The sequence below is a fragment of the Lynx rufus genome, unplaced genomic scaffold (genome assembly GCF_022079265.1).
Source record: "Lynx rufus isolate CCGP_SWC_20201006 ecotype Redwood Valley unplaced genomic scaffold, mLynRuf1.p SCAF_13, whole genome shotgun sequence".
NCBI lineage: Eukaryota > Metazoa > Chordata > Mammalia > Carnivora > Felidae > Lynx > Lynx rufus.
In genome coordinates this window covers 45,448,243-45,462,731 of record NW_025814827.1, presented here as the reverse complement: position 1 = coordinate 45,462,731, position 14,489 = coordinate 45,448,243, and the positions used below count along the sequence as shown (strand labels likewise).

The 14,489-nt window shown below is 53.6% G+C and overlaps 1 protein-coding gene across 4 annotated transcripts; it reads left to right on the top strand.

Moving 5' to 3' along the window:
• Positions 1-5,135: 5,135 nt before the first annotated feature.
• Positions 5,136-12,936, top strand: EFS (embryonal Fyn-associated substrate). Of its 4 annotated transcripts, none has more exons than XM_047074609.1 (6): positions 5,136-5,153; positions 9,948-10,088; positions 10,191-10,307; positions 10,536-10,913; positions 11,278-11,367; positions 12,502-12,936. In XM_047074609.1, exons 1-6 carry the CDS (start codon positions 5,136-5,138, stop codon positions 12,934-12,936), a joined length of 1,179 nt encoding a protein of 392 aa, XP_046930565.1. The 4 variants fall into 4 exon arrangements, with proteins under 4 accessions (XP_046930565.1, XP_046930562.1, XP_046930563.1 ...); XM_047074606.1 differs by adding an exon at positions 9,409-9,687 and having other exon boundaries at positions 10,191-10,913; XM_047074607.1 differs by having other exon boundaries at positions 10,191-10,913.
• The last annotated feature ends 1,553 nt before the right edge of the window (positions 12,937-14,489 follow it).

Genomic DNA, 14,489 nt, shown 5'->3' with positions numbered 1-14,489 from the left:
TCTGCTCATTTGTAGAAGGGTTTTTGTTTTTTGTTTTTGAGGGGGTAACCTGGTTGAACACAAAAGCGCCAACCAGCTCAGCTGCTCTGGACCCCAGCTCCTGAAATAATGCTGAAACCACAGGACTCAGCAGAGTCTGCTGAGGCTCATCTGCTCACATCTGATGTGAGGTAGGGGCATTGGTCGTTAAAATGCTGAAATGCTTCTGCCCCTGCTGGTAAATGCATACTGTCCTCAGCCCAGGGGTGGGGGTGCATTCTATATCACAACCTGCCTGTGATCCAGCAACTGAATGCCTGGCCCAGATGGGGGTCTCCAGAATACTGCTCCCGTGTCCTGATTAGTAAGTGATAATGGTACTGGTTGCTACCTATTTATACTATCCCTTTAGGTACAAAAATGTTTAGGCTTAGGAGCCTCCTTCAAAGAGAACCTCGTCTGGCCTGGGCAACACGTGGAGAATCAGGGTGAGCTGGACCCAGCAAGTCCCTCCCCCAGCCCAGCACTGGTGCCTGCCCATGGAGGGCCCTGGGCTTACTCAGATTTGTTCTACAGTTGTGGCTGCCCTGTTCATTCATCCACTCACTAGCTATTTATTGAGCACCTACTATATGCCAGCCGCTATTCTAAATGCTAACAGGAATGCAGAGGAGGACAAGCCAGATAAGTTCTCTGCCTCATGAAGCTTACGTTTTAGTAGGAGACGGATGATAAACAAGGAAACAAGATAATTTCGGAGAATTAGTGCTACGAAGAAAATGAAACAGTGTTATGAGCTAGAGGGCTGAGGGGAATGGAAGAAGGGGGCTGCTTTAACTTTGAAAGCCAGGGAAAGCCATTCTGAGAATGCAGAATTTGACATGATGATGGAAAGCATGTGGGGGAAGAGTGGTCTAGGCAGAGGCAGCAGGACATGCAGAGTCCTAGAGGTGGGAAAGATCTTGGCATATTTGAGAAACAGAAAGGACAGTGTGGATAGAAAACGAAGGATAAGGGGGAGGGTGGGATGAGATAAGGTAAAGAGGTAGGCAGGGGCCAGATCACACAAGGTCTTCCAGGTTGTGGTAGAGCATTGGGACTTTATTCCAAGGTAAGGGGGAAGGTACTGACTGGATTCGAGTATGATCTACATGAGGTAAGTTTCTCAAGGGCACGCACGGTTTCCTTGACCTTCTGCTGCCCCCATAGGGCTGCCATCAAATAACAATAATAATAGTTGCTTTTACCCAACATTTACACAACATGGGCCAGGTACTGTTCTCAGGAATTTTTTATTTTTTTTAATGCTTATTTATTTTTATTTTTGAGAAGGAGAAAGAGGCAGAGAGACGGGGGGGGGGGGGGGGGGGGGGGAGGGAGACAGAGAATGCCAAGTAGACTCCATGCTGCCAACGCAGAGCCCGATGTGGGGCTGGACCCCATGAACTCTGAGATCATGACCTGAGCTGAAATCAAGAGTTGGATGCTTAACAAACTGAGCCGTCCAGGTGCCCTTTTTTTAGGAATTTCTTAACCTCACAACAAGACTGATGCTATTGGTTCCATTATTATCCCCACTTTATAGACAGGGAACCAGAGGCTCCAAGAGCCTTGGCTCCATGCCAAGGTCACTAACTAGTGTTGAAACCAGGAGTAGAATCCAGGCAATCTGGGTGCTGTGGGGTCCAAAGAGAGGAGAACTGGAAGAATTCTTGAGCGCCTGAGTTTTGAGCAGCAAGAGGAGTAAAAACAGGTCAAGGAAGTCATGGTGTGGGATGGAAGAGACTAGCAGTTGGCCCTGCTGGGAAGGGGAGAGAAGCTGGGGCCCAGAAAGCCAGATGAATGGGTTCCTTCCTTTCTGTCCCTTGAATATTACCAGGGTAAGCCCTGAAGCTGAGGGCCCAGCGGCCTGAGGCTGTTGCCCAACCAGGGTCTAACTGCCAGCCTGGGTTTTCTCCAACCTTACCTGGAGCCCAGAGCTCTCCCTGAAGAAGGTAGAATCGCCTTAAACCTCTGCAAAGGAGAAGGCAAAGATGAGATAAGGACAGGGAAAGGCTCTTCCTGTCCTCAACAAAGAAACACTTCCAATTTTCATGAAAGTAAAGTGGGGGGTGGGGGGGCAGCAAGATGAAGAAAATTCATGGAGGGAGATCTTTGCCCCAGGCATTTTACATATATTTGCTCTTCACCAAAGACACTGTTATAGATGAGGACCTGAGACTCAGAGATGTTATATAACTTGGCCAAAATCACATAGCTAATAAAACAGGATTCATTCTTGAGTCTCACAAGCTACATTCCATGCCTGAGCACTCCAGAAGCATATTCTTATTTTCCTGCAGGTTTGTACTCTGCTCCCCCTCATCTACATTTATTTCCCCAGGCACTGAACTACAGGCAGTGAGCCCCAATGCCCGCCTCCCAAACCACCATTCTGCCTGGTCCTAGCAATTCTCTTCTGCCTAGTCTTCTGACCTCCATCTATTTCTCCTTGTGCCTGTCTGAGCATTCATCTTTGGGAATTGGATTTTCTGCCCACTTCCATCTTGGGCCCCCATTTGCCTTGACAGTCCTCTGGGCAGAGCATACCAAGTCACTCCCCAGCAGCTGAATGTCTGTGTTCCAGGCATCCAGGACCCCCAGGGTTGGGGTCTGGAGGAGATTGGATGGGGCTGGAGCTGGGATGGGGAGCTCTCCCTTCAGAGGCATCTGGAAATTTATAAGTTCCTCTACTGCCCTAAGGGCATCTAAGTCTGTTTGGAGTTCCCAGGCCCACCCATAGGTCTGCACCCAACTCTGAGTCAAGACCAGAACAGAATCTCTTCCTAACCCACCCCATAGGTCCCACAGGGCTCTTCACAGGTGCCCAGGTGACAGGGAGGGGGAGCCAGGCCAGGTATCCCCCTCCCCTCCTAGGAAATGTCTGGATGTGTGGGCCTGTGGAATATGAGGAGAGGAGGGAGCCTCAGGTTCACAAAGGGCCTTAAATTAGACTTCTGATGTTATCTACAAATGAAGTTATACCTAGAGTCATTGTCTGCTTTATGTATTTGAAGTGTTAATTTGTTAAATGTAAACACTGAAAATCTACAGCTTTTTAATCCTGTTTAGCATCTAATTTTTTTAAATACTAGGAATCTCAAAAATGGAAGAAGGAAGGCTCCCTTCCAGCCTAAGAAGCCTTGAGGTGTGTCTCAATAGGAAGAAGCAGTTGGTAGGGGTAGCTGGAGGGAACAGCACACACTAAGGCGTAGTAATAGGTCAGGAGAGGTGTGGGAACCCAAGAACCCTGTTCTTGCAGCTGATCCCAGCTCCTCTGAAAGAGGTCTGCCCTTTTGTGCCCGCAGTCCGCACTCCTGCTCCGCGTGGTAGCAGAGTGAGCCAGAGTGAGGGCGGTGGACAGGCCCAGACTGGCAGAGAAGTGTAAGAGCGGCACAACCCGCCAGCCTGCAGCTCTGGGACCAGGCTCATGTTCTCTCGCCAGGGCCAGAATCCATGTCCAGCCGCAGCTCCCCGTCCTTGTCCCCCGCAAGAACGGCCGGTCACCCCTGCCACCCCTGCGGTGGTAACGCCAAGAGAGAAGAGACGCTCCGCTGAGGACCCCAGAAAGGAGAAGGAGCGCGCTCCCTCCCAAGGGAAAGACAGATGTGGGGCTCACGAAAGGGAGGCAGACAGCGGCGCGGGGCTGGCCGGGCAGAGCGGGGGCGTGGCGGGGTGAGGGAAGCTCCCGGGAGAAAGCAGACCACACGACCGGGAGGTCCTCCGCGACGGAGAGAGGAAGAGGCGCCGCGTACAAGGCCCGGGAGGGGGCGTGCAGTTTGGCCCGAGGGTCCCGAGCTGAAACTCAACACCCGCCTTTGGAGGGATCGTCCTCCTTTCTCCTCCGCCCCTTCCCTTCCCCTCCCTTTTCCCCTCCCTCCTTTCTTTTAATCCCCAGGACTGAGTCCCGCGCCGGAGCTGAGAGGGCCCGAGGGGAGGAGGAAGAAACTGCCCTGAGAGGGAGCCAGGAGCCCGGGAAGGGGAGGGAAGGGGAACCGCGCGTGGGGGCTGAGCCCGAAGGCCACGCGCGACCCCCCGGAGCCTTCGCAGCCCCTTCAGTGTTCCCCCTACCCACTCCAGGCGAGTCCACAGGACCCTGGCCCCTGCTCCTCCTTCGCCTTCTCTTTGCTGCTTCCTTGGCTTTGTGGCTTTCTTCTCCGTCCCCAGAGACACCTGGGAGCTGCCCAGAGCTCCGCGGCGCGCCGAGGGGCCCTGCCGGGGGTGCGCGTGAGCGGGCTGAGGTGTAGCGGCGCGCGGGTGGGCCCCGAGACGGCGCGAGGAAGGCCGTCCCGCCCCTTCGGGCCGAGCCCGCGTGCGGGGAGCGAGGTTCCGTCGCGGCGCCCCCCCAGCCCCTGGCGTCCTGAGGGAGAGTGTGCGTGAGTGTGAAGCCGCCTCGCCGCGGGGGGTGCGAGTGTCTGGGCCGAACGCAACCACTCGGGCAACGCAGCCCAACGGCCACGCTCTCGGAGGCCTTCGGCGCCAGCCTGGCCTTCTTTCGCCAACTTGGGCGAGTTTGAAGAGGGGCGAACGTCTCAGCGCTCGCTCGCCCCACCCCCTCGCAGCCGGGCCGCCGCAGGGCCCCGGGCCGCCCCGACCACAGCCCTGGGAGCACCGCTCTCCGCCGCGGCCCCCGGGTGGGGAGGGTTGGCCTCTGAACTCGTTCGTCCAGCCCAACCGCTTCTGCAGCTTCTCCCAGCCCTCGGGGCCGTCCTGAGCGGCCTGGCGAGTCGTCGAGCGCGGCCCCAGCTCCCGCCTCCTCGCCTGCTCCAGCTCTGGGTGGGAGCTTTCGGGCCATGCAGACCCAGGGTCCCTCCGCGGCCTAGGGCAGGCAGCTCCGGGGGCCTGGCCAACCCCGTGGCCCCCGGGACAGCACGGAGCGCGCGCCCTTGGATGAGGTCCCGCAGCGACGCCCCGGCCCGCCCCGCTCCTCCTCCTGCCCGGCCAAGCTGCCTCCCATTTGGGGAGTTTTGTGGGCTTTCTTTCTCCTCCTCCAACCTCCGCGGAGGCCACGACTCAGGCGCCGCAGCTGGGGGCCGCCTCCATGGTGCGGGTCGGCCGCTGCTGAACTCAGCGAAACCGAGCCTGGCCTGGAGAAGGCCACACAGGAGGCCAAGACCATGGCCATAGCCACGTCGGTGAGTCCACCAGGGAAAGGAGGATGCGGGCTATTGGCCTCCACGGTCTGCCCTGCACTCCTGTCACTTTTATTTCTGCTTTCTCTTTGTCTCTCTCCCTGGGCCCTTTCTCCTCCGGGAGGCTGTGTCTCCCCACCCCCCCCCCCCGCCCCCCAACCCACTTTTGTTTCCCTTTCTCCCTCTCACTCCTCATCCCCAGCTCCTTCTGGGTCTAGGTTCCCCCATCTCCCCTCCTCCTCCCCATTCTCCTCTTTTCTTTCTAGTGGCTGCCTCTGGATGGAGGGGAGGGGGCAAGTCTAGCCCGAGTCCTATCTGCTGTTTTACGGGCGGGAACAGATGGCCACCGGTGGTCGCAGGGGCTTGTGATTGGGAGGCAAGTAAAAGGTTGGGAGGGGGCTGAATGGAGGTGGCTCCAGGAAAGTAGGAGAGGCCAAAGAGGCCCTTCTCTAGAGGAAGTATGGAGGAAAGGGGGGAAATTGAGCCAAAGAAGGAGATCTGTTAGGGAGACAGCAAAAATAGAGGGAGGAGGAGAGGTGATGTCAGCCAGCTTCTGGCCACTTTCCGGGGACTGGGGACAAAGGGAGGAGACAGCTGGCATGATGGGACAGTGGGAGGAGGCCTCCTAGAGAGTGTGTGGCCCACTGCCACTCTACCCGCCCACCCCACCCCCATCCCCAGTTAAGGCAGCCACTCCCTCACAAGTCAGCTGGGCCCCTGAGGAGGGGGTAGAGCAGAGGTGGCCACACCCATCATCAGTCAGTCTATCAGCAACTCTGGCCTGGGTTCCCGAAATTGTAAGGCCCAGAGGTCTGGCCCCATTGGATGGAATTCAGACCTGAGCACAAAGAGGAGCTCTCCACAGCCCCACCTCTGCTTTCTGTCCAGTGCACCTTATAGTCTGATTTCAAACAACTCTGTCCCCTTTCCACCGTTCCCTAGACGCTGTGATTCCCCAGGGAAAGCTAGTCTGCTGTGTGCCTTCTGGCCCCCTCTGAATGGGTGCTCTGAGAAGATTTATGAGGCTGGAAGCATGGCTCCTGACATTCTCCCATACCCCTCAAGGAGTTCGATTATCACTCTCAGACCAAACTCCTTTTAGCTCCTCAATCTGTGTGATGGTAAGATTAGCTCAGAGCCTGAAAATGGTGGGTGTATTCTGACATAAAGATGCTGGCACAGAAGCTGGTCAGCTTGTCAGCTTTGTGGTCCCAGGAGGTAGATTTTTCTTTTTACCTAGAGGTGGGAGGTGGCATTTGTGCCAATCAAACTCACAGGATCCTAATAACAGTTAATATCTATCGAGTATTTACTGGCCCTAGTTTATTTATTTTGAGAGAGAGAGAGAGAGCACACACACATGTGAACAGGGGAGGGGCAGAGAGAGAAAGAGAGATAGAGAGAGAAAGAATCCCAAGCAGTCTCCATGCTGTCAGTGCAGAGCCCAACTCAGAGTTACATCCCATGAATCGTGAGATCATGACCTGAGCAGAAATCAAGAGTCAGATGCTTAACCAACTGAGCCACCTGTGTGCCCCTGAAAATGGATATTTGGATATGGATATGAAATGGCACAAAGGAGGAAACTGAAGCTTGGGAAAGTTAAACAACCTACCCAGAGTCACCCAGCTAGAAAAGGATAGGGCCAGGACTTAAACGCAAGTCTGTCTGCTTCAGAACTGTGCTTTTAACCCACTGTCTAATCCAAAGTACTAATTTCTAATTTACACTTAGAAAAGTGTGGACCTAACCAGGAGTTTGTGTCATCTGGTTGGCATGTTTTCTTTCTGTGGGACAATATCCTTTTTTTTTTTTTTTTAAGTTTATTTATTTTTGAGAGAGCAGATGTGCACACAAGCCAGGAAAGGGCAGAAAGAGGGGGACACAGGATCTGAAGCAGGCTCTGCGCTGATGGCAGAGAGCCCGACACAGGGCTTGAACCCACGAACTGCAAGACCATGACCTGAGTTAAGTCGGATGCTTAACTGACTGAGCCACCCAGGCACCCCAAACAATATCATTTAGAAGCCAAAATATAATCAGAAAATAGTTTGAGGAGTTTGGAATGAGGCAAGAGGAAAAAAGTCAGTTTGTTGTTAAAATCACCAAGCCATGAAGGGCTGGACAGCCTCTCCACCCAAGGGAAATGTCAGTCAAGAGGAACATGCACTCATGCTGGCTGAGCAGGGCCTCCTTCTCCAGGGCCTGGTGGCCAAATGCAGTCTGCCAGAGATCTTTAGCTTGAGATGTTTTACTGAATTAGCCCACATGAATTACCTATTAGGTAGTTATGTCTAACTACTAACTACCTGCTCTCCACCACCACTGCCTGGGATCCTGCCAGCAGGTGCAGTCATTTAGCAAACATAACCAAACCAGAATATATTTTGATATTGTGAGTGGTGTAAGCTTGATTCTACCAAAGAACAACATGGAACCAGACCCCTGTGAGGGGTGGCTACCAAAGGGAAATTGGGAATAATGAAGATTTCATAATTTATTTGAGTCATGTTTGAGTCACGGACTCTACTTAACCAAGAGGTTAAGTTACTAACATATGAAGAAGAAAAGTAGAACCTTACGTTTGTGATTGTGGAGAGATAATAGGGGGTGATTGAGAACGCGGACTCTGGAGTCAAACAGCCTGGGGTTCATGTGTTGTAGGCAAAGTCCTACTCTCTCTGTCCCAGTCTCCTTTCCAAATGGGGATAATGAAGGCTGCTTCCTCATAAGCTTGTTTTTTTTAATTTTTTATTTATCTTTTAATTTTTTTAATGTTTATTTTTATTTTTGAGAGAGTGAGAGGGACAGAGAGAGAGGGAGATACACAATTCAAAGCAGGCTCCTGGCTCTGAGCTGTCAGCTCAGAGCCTGATGCAGGGCTCGAGCTCACAAACCATGAGATCATGACCTAAGCCAAAGCCAGCCACTTAACTGACTGAGCCACCCAGGAGCACCATAAGCTTGTTTTTGTTGTTGTTGTTTTAAAGTTTATTTATTTATTTTCAGAGAGCAAGAGAGTGGGGGAGGAGCAGAGAGAGAGGGAGAGAGAAAGAATCCCAAGCAGGCTCCACATTGTTAGCATAGAGCCCAATGCAGGGCTCGATCTCCTGAGCCATGAGATCTTGACCTGAGCCAAAATTAAGAGTTGGATGCTTGACTGACTGAGCCACCCAGGCGCCCCACTCACAAGGTTGTTTTAAGGATTAAATGAGATGATTAGTGTAATGACTTGCACAGTGTCTGGATACATAATTTGCACTTAATATCTGTGACTTACCACCTTAGCATGTGACTCTTGGAGGAAAAAAACTTAGATGTCCCGACCAGACAGGACTGGAAACAGGATGGTAAATGCTTGCTCTTGGTTGGTCTGCCAGTCCCGCGACACACACACACACACACACACACACACACTCACACACACTGGAGTGTATACACTTTTCTCCTCTCCATGGTAACCTCAACTTCCTCTGATAGAACCTTATTTGCTCAGACTGAGAACAAAAGCATTGCTTCAGTTTCTGTTTTCTTCCTTTTTATGCCTAGGCACTGTCTGGGCTGCATTTTTCCCAGTCTCCCTCAGATTGATGGGTGTCTGCTGCCACTTAATCTAACCTTCTGCTTGTGGGGGATGCTGACTGGGAAACAGGAAGGGTGAAGAAGATTCTTTGGGAGACGTTAGCAGGGCTTTCTCATGTACACAAAGCTTTGGAGGAAATTCATTCAATATATGTTCACTGAGCACTGATTCCAGGTGGAGCCCTATTGCAGGGGCTAGGAATACATCAGTCCCTGCTCCCCAGAGCTTATAGGGCAGGGGAATAAATAGATAAGAAATGAAATAGGCAAATACTGTAAAGTATTATGAAGGGAACAGTAGTGGAGATGACACAGAATGGGGTGGGGAGAAGAGTGAAGAAAAGACCTCTTCGAGAAGGAGACACTTAAGGAGAACTGAAGGATAAAAAAAGGGCCACTCAGATGACGAGTCAGGGCAAGAGCATTCTGGGTCAAGGAAACCACAAGTGCAAAGGCCCTGAGGTGAGAATTTCTTTAGTTCAAGGAATAGAAAGGAAGAGGAGGAATGCAGGGGATGCAGCTGGAGACCAGGCAGGACCAGTCAGGAAGAGCGGAGTCAGGAGGTCAGATTTTTAGCTTGTGGGAAATGGGGAGCTCCAAAATGTTTGAGCAAGGAATGTCATGACCTGATATATATGTGTGAGACCCATCTCCCCATTCCCACCTCACCCACCAGGCCCAGTTGGCTCGGGCACTCTACGACAACACTGCTGAGTCCCCCCAGGAGCTGTCCTTCCGCCGAGGGGATGTTCTACGGGTACTGCAGAGGGAGGGTGCTGGTGGGCTGGACGGCTGGTGCCTCTGTTCCCTGCATGGCCAGCAGGGCATTGTGCCCGCCAACAGAGTGAAGCTCCTTCCTGCTGGCCCGGCACCCCAGCCCAGCCTCACCCAGGTGCTCCCAGCCCAGCATGGCTCACCACATCCAGCCCCAGAGCACAGCAATGAGGACCAGGAGGTGAGAGCTAGAGCCCTCCCATCCCCAAACCAGAAGAGCCTAGTTCCCCTTCACTGGTGCCTGCGGCGAGGTGGGGCAGGGCAGTCCCTGAGACCGCAGCTCTTCACTGATCCTGTACTATTGGAAACCTGCCTGCCAACCCTTCCTCGGCTCTGTTTCCCCATTGGTACGGGGTAGGGGCTGGAAGGGATCTAAGCTCCTGTAAGGCATACATTATCTGCTTCCTGGTCCTGACCCACACATCTGTCTTGATCCCCCAGGTATATGTGGTGCCACCCCCAGCTCGGCCCTGTCCTACCTTAGGACCTTCACCTGGACCCTGCCTGCCCTCCCCTGATCCCATCTACAAGGTCCCCAGAGGGAGTGGGACCCAATCAGCTGCCCCTGGAGATGCCTTGGAGGTGAGGACCAGAGGTCTGTGTATGTTGGTCAGGGAACAGAGGGTTCTCAGTGGGGTCCACTGCTGAGGCTGAGGGTAACTGGTGGCTCTGCTCCCTCTCCAGGTATATGACGTGCCCCCCACTGCCCTCCGAGTTCCCTCCAGTGGGCCCTACGACTCCCCTGCCTCCTTTACCCGCCCTCTAGCGCGGGTTGCCTCACAGGCCCCTGAAGAGGATGAAGCTCCCTATGATGTGCCTTTGGCCCCAAAGCCACCGTCAGAACTGGAGCCAGATCTGGAGTGGGAGGGAGGCCGGGAACCAGAGCCTCCCCTCTACGCTGCCCCCTCCAACCTGAAACGGGCATCAGCCCTGCTCAATCTGTATGAAGCACCAGAGGAACTGCTAGCAGATGGGGAAGGTGGAGGCACTGATGAGGGCATCTACGATGTGCCCCTGCTCGGGCCGGAGGCACCCCCTTCTCCAGAGCCCCCAGGAGCCTCTGCCTCCAATGACCTGGACACCTTGGCCCTGCTTCTGGCCAGAAGCCCCCCACTCCCACACAGGCCCCGTTTGCCCTCAGCTGAGAGCCTGTCCCGCCGCCCTCTGCCTGCCCTGCCTGTTCCTGAGGCCCCCAACCCTTCCCCAGCTCCCTCTCCTGCTCCAGGCCGAAAGGGCAGCATCCAGGACCGGCCTCTGCCCCCACCCCCACCTCGCCTGCCTGGCTATGGGGGCCCCAAGGTTGAGGGGGATCCAGAAGGTGGGGAGGTAGAGGATGATCCAGCAGGACACCACAATGAGTATGAGGGCATCCCGATGGCCGAGGAATATGACTATGTCCACCTGAAGGTGAGCTCACCTCCCAACACCCCCACCGGAAATGCCCCCAAGAGAGCCAAGGGGAGGAGTGAGAAGGTCTGGGACCCAGAGGGACCCTCCCTTTCTTCACTGGCCCTGCACCTTATGGCCTGGGTCGCCAGTACTTGGTCCCACCACTTGTACTGGTGCCACATTCCTTCTAAACCCAGCCTAGGGTCCCCAAGTCATCTGACCTGCCACCAGGGCTTCTCCCAGACCTGGAGTCAAGGGACTGGAATCTCTGATGGCAGAAGAAACCTCAGGAAGGAAGGCGGAGGGGGAAGGGGCAGGAACACGGGGAGGCCACCTTCCCTGCTCCCCCACCACTGCACTGAGACCCTGATCCCTCCTGCAGGGCATGGATAAAGCTCAGGGATCTAGGCCCCTGGATAAAGCCTTCCCAGGGGATCCTGAACTGCTGGAGAGGGGGCCACCGGAGCAGCAGGTAACCCTGTGGGTCAGTGCTAGAGAAGGGGGACCAGGAAGAGGAACCATCAAGGGAGAGATATTAGGATGGGGGTAAGAGCTCGGTGAGCCAGAGCTGGACTACAGAGGAGTCAGCATGAAGGAGCTGAGACCTGAAAAAGAGTATTAGGAATTCAGAAAGAGGGGAAAGAATGTGTTGGAGAGGAATCAGAAAACCGAGCAGCCAGGGAAGCAGAGAGAGTTCTGGGATGTGGGTCAGAGCTAGGCCAGGTAACTTCTGAGGCTCCTTCCAACTGTGAATTCCTGGGTTCCTAAGAGACCTGGCTTCTAATCCCGGCTCCACCAGTAAGCAGCCAGGGTCCCTGAAGCCACCAGATAATCTCTCTGGGCCTCAGGAAAGTGAGGTGGCCTCCTCAACTGTGTGGACCGGTCCTGAGCGTAGTAGCTACTGTTTATCGGGTATTTACCAAGTACGGACCCTGTGCTAATAAGCACATCGCATGTGTCAACACTAATCACAGCCATAGTTAGTACTCATATGGTGCTCACAATGTACAGTGTTCCGTTCTAAGCCCTTTCTATATGCTGCATCATTAACTGCACCACAGCCTTGGGAGGCAGATACTAGAACTGCACTATCCAGTATGGTAGCCACTAGTCATGTGCGGCTCTTAGGCTCTTGAAATGTGGCTAGTCTGAATCAAAAAGTGCTGTAACTATAAAACGCACACCAGGTTTTGCAGGCTTAGTATGAGAAGAAATCTAAGTAATTTATATGTTGATTATAGGTTGAAATTACAATTTTTATATCTGGAGTTAAAACATTCCAGTTTGTTTCTTTTTCTTAACATGGCTACTAGAAAGATTTTAATTACACATGTGGTTTACATTATGTTGATCATGGACAGCATGGTACCAGATTCTCCATTTTAGATTATAAGGAAACAAGTTCAGTTTGAATCTAGATTTATCTGACATCACCTCTGGGCACTTTCCTGCCACTGGCTGTGAGAATTTAAATTTTCTGATGAGCAGAGGGAAGAGCTCAGGTAGAAAGGATAGAATGAGGAACAGAGGGAGGGAAGGAGGGAGGAAACGATTGCAAAAGTGGCACTACTGAGAGCATCCCGCCAACCACTCCTCTTGCCTTCAGGAGGCCCTGTCTGCAGGGGAGCCGCTGGATCTGCCCACCGGAGATCTACAGCTCTTGCATTTCTACGCCGGGCAGTGCCAGAGCCACTACTCAGCACTGCAGGCAGCCGTGGCAGCCCTGATGTCCAGCACCCAGGCCAACCAGCCCCCACCCCTCTTCGTGCCCCATGGCAAGCGGGTGGTGGTGGCCGCTCACCGTCTGGTGTTTGTTGGGGACACCCTGGGCCGGCTGGCAGTCTCTGCCCCTCTGCGAGCACAGGTCGGGGCTGCAGGTACAGCACTGGGCCAGGCATTGCGAGCCACTGTGCTGGCTGTCAAGGGGGCCGCCCTGGGCTACCCGTCCCGCCTTGCGGCCCAAGAGATGACACAGCGTGTGGCAGAGCTGGCAGGGCAGGCCCTGCAGTTCAGCACTCTGCTCTCCAGCCTGGCCCCCTGAGGGTCCTGCTCTGTCCCTCTCCTGCCTGCCAGAGCCCCCTTTTGGGCCTTGGGTGGCAGGAGGGCTCTGTTTTTAGGGACCAGGAGAGGTGGGGACATTTCTCCCCTTCCAGTCATCTCAGCCTCTCACAGAGATGTCCCTCCCCCCTCCCCCCACAGCTTTTTGTACGAGCCATTTTGTATAAATTATTTATATTTAATATTATTCCCTGCTTTGTCAGGGGCAGGTGCCAGGCCCCTTGGGGCAGGGAGGAACTGGACTCTTTCCCTCAGCCTGGGGTGGAAGTTCTTGGTCACTGCACTGCCACCCACCTCTGAAAGCTTGGCCCCCCAGAGAATCGGGTGGCTGAAACCTGGAGCCATCCAGATCCCTTTTTTTGTCCTGGTTCTTGGCTCTAGGACATCAGCACCTTACTGTTAGCTGAAAGTGACGGCATGATTTTGACCACCCAGAATGTGGAGGTCTGGGAGAGGCCTAAGGGCTCCTCCCCACAGCAGGCAGGACAGAACTGGGCCTCAATAAGCCCTGCTGTCTGGTTCTCTGACTCTGCTTCTTGGGCACCTGGGGGAGGGGTCAGGCCTGGCACCCCTAAGCCAAACCTATGGAATACACACTGTGGGCAGGATGTCTTTAGGTTTGGGGGGGAGATTTTGCTGTTTTTTTCCAAAAACTATTCATTCGGTGGGTTTCACCTCCCATGATGTGCCAAGCACAGTTCTGAAGGTACATTGTGCGGGTGGGATGGATATAACTGAGTCAGTTAAAATAAGTAAATAAAAAAGAATACCTGCCACAGATTTGACAGTTGCTGGTAATGGAAATGAACAGGGTGATGTGAGGGACTAACTGGATGAAGGAGAGGCTGTTGAAGGAGACTTTAGATGGGATGGTTGAGAGTAATAGCTGAGCTGAGGCCCCAGGGATGAGAGAACTGAGAAGAGTCTGAGAACTAGCATTCCCAGAAGGCAGACACTGTTAGTGATGGGGGCTTTTCCACCAAGACTTCATTATCATATGATGTCATTAGAGAGCTGCACTTGTGGAGAGGTTGGCCTCACAAGAGCCTTGAAAGGTGCAATGCTGAAGACATCATCCCAGTGAAGGCCTGTTCTCAGCTTGGCACCACAGGACAGCTCTGGCCAACTGGAAAGTGCTGCTGGCTGGCCTGGGCACCCTCCGCCTTAGATTAACCCAAGAAGGTCTGGCCCCTTAAACCTTCCTTCCCAGTCCTCCTGCTCACTGCCTTTCTAGACACACCTTCTTTTAGAGGAGCCGAGGGGCAGGTGAATGCAATTAGTCCATAGTCCTCATGCTTTGGTGAAATTGATGAGCCATGGCTTAGATGGGGGATCGCTCCAGCCATTTACCACAGGGAAGAAATCCAAGCCACAGATGCATTGCTTCATTTGTGCTTTTTCCCAAATGACATTTTAGCACAGTGACTGGATTAGAGGCACCCCAAGCTTCAGTCACAGTTCAGGTCTCTTGGCACCCTCTATGCATTTGCCTTCTCCATTTTGGGTTCCTTCTTTCTCATATCACCCTTAAAGAAA

Bases quoted from the DNA above. Each gene is read 5' to 3' on its own strand.
- EFS (XM_047074606.1), top strand. The intron at 9,688-9,947 runs GTGAGAGCTAGA...TTGATCCCCCAG, and splicing joins ACAGCAATGAGGACCAGGAG to GTATATGTGGTGCCACCCCC. The intron at 10,089-10,190 runs GTGAGGACCAGA...CTCCCTCTCCAG, and splicing joins CCCCTGGAGATGCCTTGGAG to GTATATGACGTGCCCCCCAC.